This window comes from Manacus vitellinus, unplaced genomic scaffold (genome assembly GCF_001715985.3).
Source record: "Manacus vitellinus isolate BGI_N305 unplaced genomic scaffold, ASM171598v3 scaffold_7_pilon, whole genome shotgun sequence".
In the NCBI taxonomy this organism is placed as follows: domain Eukaryota; kingdom Metazoa; phylum Chordata; class Aves; order Passeriformes; family Pipridae; genus Manacus; species Manacus vitellinus.
The window spans coordinates 22,942,827-22,954,291 of NW_021940813.1; the positions used below are offsets into that span (position 1 = coordinate 22,942,827).

Consider the following 11,465-nt stretch of genomic DNA (forward strand, 5'->3'; position numbering starts at 1 on the left):
CTCTGTCCTCACTGACAGTTTTGAGAGAAAATTTGGACCAATCCCTTAGAGCCACATCTTGAGAACTTTCTAACTCTGTTTCTGTTTTGGTACCTGGTACTCAGATCTTTCCCCTATGTAATTTGATTTTGTTTTGATAGCTTTTTAGAAAAGTAGAGTGTTTGACTTTTTTAAAAAAAGCTCCAACATCCCGTTTCTTTGTTAGTCTGCAAGGCATATGGAGTTTGAAATTGGGCATTGGGACCCTCTCTGCCACTGATGAGGAAGCAGATTACTTCCAGTGACTGACAGAAGTTGTGCATTCCCTGTGTGCTGTGCAGATGTACTCACTCGCCAGGCTCCATGTTTCCCTTCTGGGTAAATCTTGTGCTCAGCATTGGACCCCGAATGCAAGATGCTGAAAACCCTTTCACAACATGGTTTTTTTCTTCAGAAGACAGGTGTTGCTGCCACTGTCAGCACCACCACTGTCCAGAACAGATTTGCACACAAGTATTCTCTGATAAGCCTCTTAACATTTCTGTTGAATTTGAGAAAAATCAAAGGAAGATCCCAACTGGAATTCATTAGGTGGCATGCATTGCCTTTCCTTAGCCATCCAGCTCTACTGCTTTGTTTTCCTGCACAATGAAACTTGGAGATTTCAGGCCTTCAAAACTGACTTTAGAATGAAAAGGACTTTCCCTTTTGCAGAAAGATGAAGAATGTTGGCTTTCCCCTCTGGCTAGTGATCTAGCCAGGGCTGCAGCATTTATTGCATTTGCTAGCTATGATCTTATGTTCATTAAGACTCCTAGTAGATACAGCATCCCAATGCACAGCTAACATGATTTTTCTGAGTGATGTCCTGTCTTGAGGATGTGTCAGAATTAATTCTGCTGGCTCCAGTCTGACCCACAGAGTTCTGGTTATTGTAATAATGTTTACCATCAAGGATCTCCAAGATTCCTTTTCTTTATGTCGGATCTACCAGGATGTGGTCAAGACGTTTGGATGTTCACATGCTGCTTGGCAGCCATCCAGCAGATTGGTAGAATCTGTCTAATCAGAGAAGGAGGGAGTTTACTTGTTAAGGAAAAAAGTACTTATAAAAAGGATGTGCAAAATCTTGCCTGTAATTGTCCACAGAATAACACATACCAACTTACATGAGTGAACTGTGCTTTTTGGCCTGCCACTGCTGCAAGATCACCCCTAGGCCTCTGCTCCAGCTCTTTCAGAACACTGCTTAGAATTAAAGTCTGGACGCTTATGGTCAGCTCTGTAAAGGTGGATTAAGTGTTATCCTAGCTATTGACTGCTGGCCAATGTGCCATGTGCTACCTGATAACACTGCTGAAGTTTTTGAATTATTCGAAGCATTTCTTTCATTTTAGTCACAAAATCTGGTCAAAACCATTGCAATAAATGCTAATATTTGTGCACCTTATGCCTGTGAAGTTAGTCTTTCTGTTGACGTTTGTGTTGTCAGGAAGGCTTCACATGCTCATACAGGAGCCTCATGTGAGTTCTGGCCTTATCCTAGGTTTTCATCTGGGACTGGGGCAAAGGTCTGTAATGACCATAAAAATCTCCTATGATGGGATCTATTTCCTACAAAAAGAAAATATGTCTGTTTGATTTGTCTGCTCAGAATAGTGTATGCAACAAGTTTAGACTTGCTTCACCTCACAGACAGTTACTTCCACAGGATTGGTATAGAAATCTGCTGTAGTTTGTGCTTTAGGTCTTTGGAATATAGCAATAAATCTCCATGGGCAGCAGTTCAAATGGACTTCAGCCTGCTCCAGAAGTAAACAGGTAGTTCCATCAGGAGTGATGAGAGCACTAGGTTATATTTATATCCTCCCTCAGAAACCTTCAGTTCTAGATGTGTCAGAGTTGGCCCTCTTATCTAACATGCCATTGCTATGGGCTGTATTTCTCTAATTGCTTTTCATGTATTTTCTGAGGTCAGCCTAAAGGTGAATGAGCACTGTGCATGTGATACACAGTGAAAACAGAGAAACTACTTGCCCCTCCTTGTGCATCTCTGCATACATGCAGATTTTTTTTTGGTGTGGTGTTCATCTCTTATTTTGCCATTTCTCCTCTTACTTTGATAGTCTTTTGCATTTGCGCTTCAGTAGTTGGAAGACAATTAGGAAGTAAAACGGGGTGGGTAAATGCTGACTGGGTGATACTCATATAAATATCTCTGATGTACTTGAAGAATATTTCCATCCACGATAAAATGAGCGTATGGACAAAACATTGTGACGTTACTATAAGTAACTTTCTTGCACAGTCTGCAAGAGATGACAACTCTTGGTTCTCTATAGTTCTAGCTCTGCACTGCTACAGGGCAGAGAAAATTAGTGAAACCTTGTCTTGCATTAAAATAAGAAGTTACAGCATTGATTTACGTGCCTTTTGCTTTAGAAAGCTAAATTTTTGCCCTTCACCAGAAATAATTGGGTTGGAGAACTGCCAACTCTTATGGATTTATCAGGAACACCACCACTATTTTGCTTTCTGTTTTTAGAAGCTTTTATGAAAAAGGAATGAGCTTCCAAAGATGCACAGTTATGTTTGCCTGCAAAACTTCCTCATACTCTCTGAGGAAAAAATGGATTTAGTCAGCTGTGAGTAAGATTATTGCTCAGTGACTCTAGGACTTCTCTAACAAATACTTTTTGTTGTTGTTGTTGTTTAGTATTAGCAAGATTTAGTTTTAAATTTCTGTATTCTTTGTGGTTCTTGTTATCTTGCTTCATATAATTACCGAATTAAAATTTAAAAAAAAAAGAGCAGAAAACCTCAAAAAGACACCCCACCCCCACAAAAAAACACAACAACATCAGAACAATAGGTTTGTATGTAATTCCTTAATTGTTAAACCATGCTCAGGGGTTTATGGCTTTACCTGATTTCAGTCTAAGTGTCTTTTCCAGTTCAGGTGACTTTTAGTGTTTGCAAGTGAGGGTCACGTAATCAAAAATAGTTTCAATTTCTGTTGTACCTATAGTCTATGCAAATACTGAATATCATGTCCCTCCCACGGTAGTAGTCTGTTACCATACCATACAAAAAGGGTAAATGACTAGAAAAACATTACAGTGACTGTGCAGAACAATGGAATTGTTTTCCTGCAGGATTTTTATAGCTTTCATTAGAGGTGAGTTTCATTTCAGATTCTGTATTGTTGACTGGTGTGGAAGGCAAAAAACTTTATAAATGAAAGTGCTTGTGGGTCACTCATATACAACTTAACTCAATTGGGAATATGGCTTGTGCTAAACCCCTTCAAAGGAAAAATGGCTGGATAATGCAGGAAATGCTTTTATGATCAAGTAGGTAGTTAGGGATTTAGTGATCAAGTAGTTGGTAGATATGTTAAGGCTGTTAAGGCTTTCTGTTTGGTTAGTTTTGAGAATACAGTCTTGCAATTCCATATATTATTAACCCAGAAAATTACCATCATAAGATATTGGCCTCAAACTTTGAAATATTGTTTTCTTTCCTTCTAGGACTTCATGTTTTCCCCACATTTGTAATATATGAACTCACAGTTTTGCTATTCCTTACATTGTCTGTGGTCATAATGAAGGTAATTTCTTTTACTCTTTTTTAAAATCTTTTTAATCTTTAATAATCTGAATAATCTTTGTGCTTCATACCCTAAAGAAAATTCTATGCAAGAACTGAAAATCTGATTTAACAGAGAGTATTACTGTAAATCTGTATTTGGAGGAATCTTACTGATTAGAATACAGTTTGATACAATATTCTTAGGGTATTAAAAAAAAAAGTACTGTAATGTTAAAAGTAAGTTACACATGGTGAAGTGTCTGTTTATCTAGCTTGGAATTTGTGACAGTTATCAAGTGTTTTTATTATAGTAAACACAATACTACTTTTTACTGTTCAGTGTACATTTGTCTCTTTTGACATTAATACAGAAGACACACTTAGAAGTCCATTATTTTATGTTATGTCCAGAATTACTGTATTTGATGCTATATATCTTACAAAGTTCGTACTATTTTATTTATTGCATTTTTTTTATTTAAACAAACAAAACAAGACAACCCACAAGAACCCCAAAAAACCTGTTTTTAAAGTTTGTCTTGGCAGTGCTTGTCCTTTCTCTGATTCTTCCAAAGACCAGCCAGTATATCAAGTGGATTGTCTCAGCAGGACTGGCACAAGTCAGCGAATTCTCTTTTGTTCTGGGAAGTAGAGCACGCAGAGCAGGGATCATATCTCGGGAGGTAAGGTGTTCTATACTTATTAACTTCATTTTTTGCACCTGAATAACTTAAACTGTAATACAAAATCCCAGTATTTGAAATACCAATAGACTCCAATTTTGTGACATCTCTCAACTGTTAACAAATAGAATCAGCCCGTACAAGTGGATACTTGTATGTCCCTGACAGGTTTCTTAGTGCTGTTTTTTTTTATTTCATATTGTACTTTTAATATTTTAAATAGCTTAGTTATAAATGCTTTACCTTAATTGCTCTCACTTACAACTTCTTTATTTACCTAAGCAGTGAGTTGGAGATAGCATCTGAGTCACTAAGAATAAGAAGGCTTTGCTTTTAAAATCTTGATACAGAACAAGGTATAGGATATGTATAGAGTATAGGATTTGAAGAAGGAAATACCAGCAAATAAGAACTAGAGAGCAGATATCGTGATGTGGAAATTGCCGTAAGCAATAAACTCGTAATTAGTTTTTCTTGCAAAGCTTATTCATTTTAGATCCTCTACAGAAGAAACAACCAATGTTTTCAGTAGTCATTAAAAGAATCCCCAGGAAAGAAGATTAAACTTAGTTTTATATTGAAGCTGTGAGAATGTTATTTTGTTTTGAAGATGAAGTCTGCTTTGTGAAATTAAGTAAATTATGGCTACAGAGATACAACAAGTGACCTCACTTTCTAGTGCTCGCTGCTTTGTTGTCTGTGCTCCTGCTTACAAAAAATACTCTGCTGGTGCTCAGAGCTTTTCATTGTGTGAGCAAGTGGGCTGTATAATGCTGGAACCAATTCCAAATAAAGCGTGTGTGAAAAACTTACACAATGCTGTTCACTTTTAGGTAAAGGTGATTCATTTTCATGTTCACTCCTGCATATGATTGGGAGTTACAAATATTGCATGTTTGCATAGAGTTTCAAGATCTCTGTACGTGATCACAGAACCAGTTTAGGGGCCACCCACTGAGCTTGAGGGCTTTTAGGCTTTCATTTTTTTCTGCTCTCACATAATTATCTACTGTATAGGTTTATATAGCTCTGAAATTTCCTAAAGTCATTCTTCTGCTTGGGACCTCAAAACTTACTTCCTGCCACTGTGTTCTAAGACTCATTCAGACTATGTAGTTAAGATCTTTTTTTTCAGAAGATGTGCAGTATGACTTAAAGGGATGTTTGTTTGCTCTTTTCAGTGTAGAATAGTAGTGAACTTTGCCATTATATCATTAAGCCAGAATAGTTTGGAGGGGTGGTGGTGGTGGGTTTTGTTCTGTTTTAAATAAAGTGATATTTGGCCTTCAACTTCTTAGCAAATACTGAGCTTTCAAAATTCATCTCTTAACTAAATATATGGACAATTGTTTTTCTATAAGCTCACAATGGTGTTTTTGTTATTGTATTTTCAAGCCAGGTAAATGCGTAATTAAGATAATTTGAGCATGCTTTTGTTTGCTTTCGTAGCAATACACAAAGTTCGTTATGAACACAGGTGAAGTCTCTTAAAAATACTGTCCAGAAGAGTGTGGTCTCCTCAAACTTCTAGTCACTTCTTAGTACTGTCATGTAACCAAGAGACATAATGGCTTTTATTTGCCTTTTGCAGGTCTATCTGCTTATTCTGAGTGTAACTACTCTAAGCCTTCTACTTGCCCCTGCCCTGTGGAGAGCTGCGATTATGAAATGTGTTCCGAGACCTGAAAGACGCTCAAGTACTTGATTAGGATTTGCACATATAGAAGAATATGTCTTCTTGCAAGGAATATCTTCATTGCTCATTGTATTTCTATGCAGTCGGGAAACAAGACATTTTGAGTAGTCAGTCCTCTTAGCAAGCACTTGGTCATGAGCCTTACACTGATCTAAAACAAAACAAAATTCAACACTAAAAAATATTTGTCATTTGAATTGCACACCTTTTACAAAATTTATTTCTCTCTGACATATTGAAGTCTGCCAGAATATTTGTTTCCGATCCAATCTATTATTCAGATCATAAATTATTTTTTTAAAATATAACATCGTGCAAACTGTGTTGATTATTTTTTGCCTGAATGTGCCTTTTAATTTTCATCCTATTAATGCTGGTTCATCACCAGATTTTGTTTAAAAAGAAAAAAAATATATATATTATGGTGCCTATGGTATCATCTTTTATTAAATGACTTGAGTCATTTTCACATTTAGGAGTTTAATATAGCAGCATAAAATTAATTACAAAACAAATTTCTAATGGTGAGTAAAAGAGTAGTCATCTACATAAAGAAAAGTTTTAACTGTTTAGCTTCAGTTCCAAGCAGTCAATTACATATTCCAAATGATGCAGCCAGTACTGTATGATACTTTATTCCAAAATGCAGCACATAATGTATTTTCTTACAGTGGTAAATTTTGTGTTAGCTCTTGTATTTATTTATATACTTGAACTAAAAGTTGACAGTAAGAAAGGGCATAACTTACATTTGCAGACTGACAGTTGTCACCCATTCTTGTTGCTAACTGCTGTTAAGTAATGGTTTACAGGTTTTTTTCCTTTGTTTTTCAAAAATAAATGTGGTAAAAACTGGGAAGTCTAATTTTAAGCAGATGTGAAAAATCTCACTTCTTTAACTTTGGAGGTTGAATGTTATTTGACACTATACTAGGTTTGAAATTATTTTAAGTAAATTAATTTGCAGAAAACTAGAAATGGAAGGCTGAATGTGTATTTGCAACTCCACAACTTTATAAGTTGCATTTACATTGAATAAATTCTTAGTCTTTTTAAAATATCATGATATTTTAGAAAACAGTGTGATCTTAATCAATGTGATCTTAAATGTGCTTTTCTTTAAAATGTTGTATGTAGTCAGATAAACCTTGTAAAAGTCCATTCTTTAAGTGTCATAGAGAGAGCTTACTCATAAGCTATAGTATACTCAGACAGAACATTAAGGAATCATCTTGAGGTTTATCTGCTAAAACCAGTACTTAAAATACATTAACACTTCAGGTCAGTATTGTAGTGTCATCTGAAATAACTTTGATACCCACAAAATGGTTAGAAAAATGCATGTTAGGTAGGTTTAAATTGTCAATTAAAATGAAAACTGTCCTCCAAGTAGCAAGACAAAGCTTTAGATGGATTTGTGTGCTTTACACTTCTTTCCTCTACCCTATAGCAGCCTCAGTTTCCTCCTGTGTTTTCTTTGACATCTGCTGGACTTAATAAATGCAGGTGGGACTAGACTGGAGCATGTACGAACTAGTAGGACAGGGTAGAGTTCATCATATTTGAGTTCTTCCTCACTGGATTCGGAGCTTTCTCTCCAGGCACTGATGCTTTTCAAGTATGTCAGTTCCACCTTCCCTTGAATGGTTTCAAAAGTTATCACAAAACAGTTGACAAATGCAGAGGAGAAAGCTGCCCTATAAATAAAATAGGGGGGTTTTAAATAAAATGAATGAGTAACGGAAAAGAAACTTGAAACTGATTTCTTGAAGGTTTCTCGAAGAACAGGAGGTCTTTTCTTGAAATTTTTGTTTCAGCTTGTTGATCAGTGGTTCTATCTCATTCATTTGGCTAATGATCAGCATCATTTGAATACAGAAAAGCTGATACAGAGCAGAAAACTCATAAATGATGAGAGGTTATTTCTATGGAAAAGCTGAGCTTAAGGGAATGAAAAGGAAGGGTCTGCTTTGTGCTTGACTTGCAACTCATTCAGCTTATCTTTTTTGTTTTGTTGATTTGTTTTGGACATGGATGTAACCGTTTGCTTGTTTTGCATGGTTTTCTGAAAATTTGAGTTCTTTCATGTTATCACTTCATTGCTACCCTTGATCATTATTCCCTGTGAAGATAAAGGAACAAAAGCAGTTTAAAAGCTGGAAGTGTGGGCTGTGCTTATACTTTGTCAGCCCTTTCCCTGTTCCTTTCGTGGGGTCAGATTGGTATATATGGACCCACACTGGTGCAGCCTCACCTTGAATATTGTGTGCAGTTTTGGGGCACAGCAATATAAGAAAGATATTAAGGTATTAGAGAGTGTCCAAAGGAAGGCAACGATGATGTGAAGGGCCTTGAGGGGAAGCCGTATGAGGAGCACCTGAGGGCACTTGGTCTGTTCAGCCTGGAGAAGAGGAGACTGAGGGGAGACCTCATTGCAGTTACAACTTCCTCATGAGGGGAAGAGGAGGGGCAGGCACTGATCTCTTTTCTGTGGTGACCAGGGACAAGATATGAGGGAATGGCCTGAAATTGTGTCAAGGGAGGTTTAGGTTGGATATTAGAAGGAGGTTCTTCACACAGAGGGTGGTTGGGTACTAGAACAGGCTCCCCAGGGAAGTGGTCACAGCACCAAGCCTGACAGAGTTCAAGAAGTGTTTGGATGATACTCTCAGGCACATGGTGTGACTCTTGGGCATGCAAGGCCAGGAGTTGGACTTGATGATCCTTGCGGGTCCCTTCCAACTTGGCATATTCTGTGATTCTGTGATATTTGTGGCTTATCCCATATGGAGCAGGTGGCTTCCATTCTTCAGTGAGAAGGCATCTCATGGGAGCTGTGAAGTGAGTTCTTGCAGCTGTGACTGATGTGGGTCTAGGATGGTTCAAGGAATGCGGTCATGGTGGCCTAGTCCATGGGGCTATGTAGCCTTTCAAAAACCATAAGAATTCATATTTCCTCTAATTTTCAAATATGAGGAGAAAGCATCCTCACGATGCCTTGTAGTTCACTTGTTTTAGGGTTGGACATCCTCAGCTTTGTGGGAAGAAGTGTAGAGGGTGCCTGGCATGACAGAATAGTGCTGTATGGTGATGCTTGATGGAGGGGGTGAGAAGCCTAGTATGGTCTTGCTGCCTGTTGGAATGAATCCAGGAACAGTCTAACCACAAAAGCACTCATGGGATTTGTCTAGGGAAGGAATCCGTAGTTCTGCTCTGTAACCAATCATGGCAGTGTTCCAGTAGGTGGTTAGTGCCAAAGGGGGAGGAAATGGGATCCCCGAGTGACAGGAGGCAAAGCTACCCTAAGAGCATTACTACTTTGTGGGAAACCCAATAGCTTGTAAGGAGCAGCAAGTACCAGACATCCACTGTTGATGACAGTGAGGGAGCCAACAAAACTAGTGAAGAAGGAAGAGCAGCAAGATGTCCTAAGGGCTGGGAGATGTGGCCTACCCCACCCCAAAGGAAACAAAAGGCCAAAGGGAAAGGTATACCTCTACCACCTTTACCTGGTAGCCCAGGAGTTGTGCTCCTTGGGTTTTCTCCCCTCCTCTGTTGAGGAACTACCACTGCTGGGTGGGACTTAACAGTTTAAGGATAGTGGAGACTAGGAAAATGTCCTGATTGCTGGAGGAAACAAACTGGACAATAGTGTGACCAGAGTGGCTCAGGGACAACTGATCCTACCTTCTGGGGCAAAACCAAGATCCAGGAGTGGTAACACTTTCAAAATTATGGTACCAAGCAGTATTTTTTATTTCCTAAAATAGATCAGAAATTTGAGAATTGGGAGATGCTATGTCCCAAGGAGGCCAGATGCTGACAAACTTGTCAGCTGGTACTAGGTCTTTAATTAAGAGCTTGCACAGATCACTCTGTTCAGATTGCATGGCTTCCAGTTCTGAGGCATGAAGGTCAAAATATGTTCATGTGCGTGTCCTCTGGCATCTGTTGTAGGTCTAGTCTGTGGACTAGATGACCTCTTGAAATAATTCCCTTGTATCTGTCATGCAGTCTGTCATACTGATGCTGTTTAAAGTTATGATTTGTTCTCTTCTTCAACCATACTGAAAAGGGGGAGGCAGCCCATTAGAAAACAGTTGTGAACTGGAATAGCCTTCCACACTACAAACACAAAAAAAGTCCTAAAGCTCCAAAATGCCTGAGAAGAGTGTGCTCAGAGATAAGAGAAATGCTGAAAATTTTTCCACTGGCACAAATACTTCAAATTAGTTGTGAACCACCCCCTGCTAAAGAAAAAAGCACTACTGAGGAGTTGGGCATGCTTGGGTATTTAGTAATGTATCAAAATAAATGCTAGCAAACCAGGACAACACCCACCCTCCCTTGTTTATGCTTGTGCAGTTGTCTTTCAAGTTTTTTTCCTACAAGAATTAATGTAAAAAAGGGGGAGGGGGCTTGGAACTGGAGATATATAGAAAGTTTAAATCCACTGGCACAGTATATATGACCTGGGGGGTGCAGAGCAGCACTGTCAACTGGAGATGTCTTTTAGGAAGCATTTTTTTTCTGCAGCTGGCTTAGGGTGCTTCATGGCTTTTTGTGTGTGAAGATTCTTGGTGCTTTCTGAAAAGTTATAAACAGTTACAAGCACATTTTCATTATCACCTTCTTTCTTTGGTGTCCACTGCTGTCAAGCTTAGTCAAGAGGAATGAAGAAATGGGGTAATAATGAACCTTATGGCAGCAAGTGGATGGTATTGATAATGAAAAACTTCGAAGATTGGTATTTATCAAGAAAACAAAGATAACATTTCATTACCATTGTAAAACACAACTATTCAATGTTTTCTAAAAACAAGAAAGAGTATGGTATAAAAGTAACTATAAATGTGGCTCTAGTTGACTGATGAAATGCATCTTCTCCAGCATTTGTGCTAGATTGGCCTGCTGTTTCTATGTGGTGGCTCTGCTGGTTGTGTCTTCTATTCCCAACTAGCTGTCTTTCCCAGGATCAGCATAATTTTAGAGAAGGAACGAGCCTCTTACTTCCTGCTCCCCTCATCACGTTATGAACGTCATCCCATGCAGGCTCGGTAACGAGCGCAGAAGTGTGTGTGCCTTCCTCCCCATCAAGTAGCCTTGCATCTATCCCTATAAGCAACACAGTTTTTGAGCTTTTTGTGCTTTCCTGCACTTTCCACCATTACGGCCCTGCCTTTGCAGCCCCCCGCTAGGCATGCTGCAGGGTTTTCTGCCAAAATTTACTGGAGAATGATGTAATTACATCACACAACCCTTGCTAACATGCCCTGTTCCTGTGGCTGTCATGTACACAGAGGCTGCACAGCCTGGGGGTGCCTTACTTTTTTGGCGCAGGTCTGACCTAATTCAAGGTTGAGACTGTGCAGCCGCCCAAAGGGAAAACTTTCGCTTGGATTACCACAAAACGCCTAATTTTAGCAACGATAGCTGAGAGCGAAACTTCGCTCAAGTAACGGCCGGACAAAGCGCGATGAGGAAGCACCGGCAGCAGGATGTTGTGGCAACCGCCC

General features: G+C 38.8%; 1 protein-coding gene across 1 annotated transcript in view; it reads left to right on the forward strand.

Moving 5' to 3' along the window:
• TMCO3 (transmembrane and coiled-coil domains 3) overlaps window positions 1–6,273 on the forward strand; it is a 29,057-nt gene extending 22,784 nt beyond the window's left edge. Inside the window, exons 10-12 of the mRNA XM_008926235.4 lie at window positions 3,510–3,589; window positions 4,104–4,253; window positions 5,845–6,273. Of these exons, the coding sequence (XP_008924483.3) occupies window positions 3,510–3,589; window positions 4,104–4,253; window positions 5,845–5,958 (344 nt within the window). The 3' untranslated portion in view covers window positions 5,959–6,273. The remainder of the gene's footprint in view (window positions 1–3,509; window positions 3,590–4,103; window positions 4,254–5,844) is intronic.
• Window positions 6,274–11,465: the final 5,192 nt, after the last annotated feature.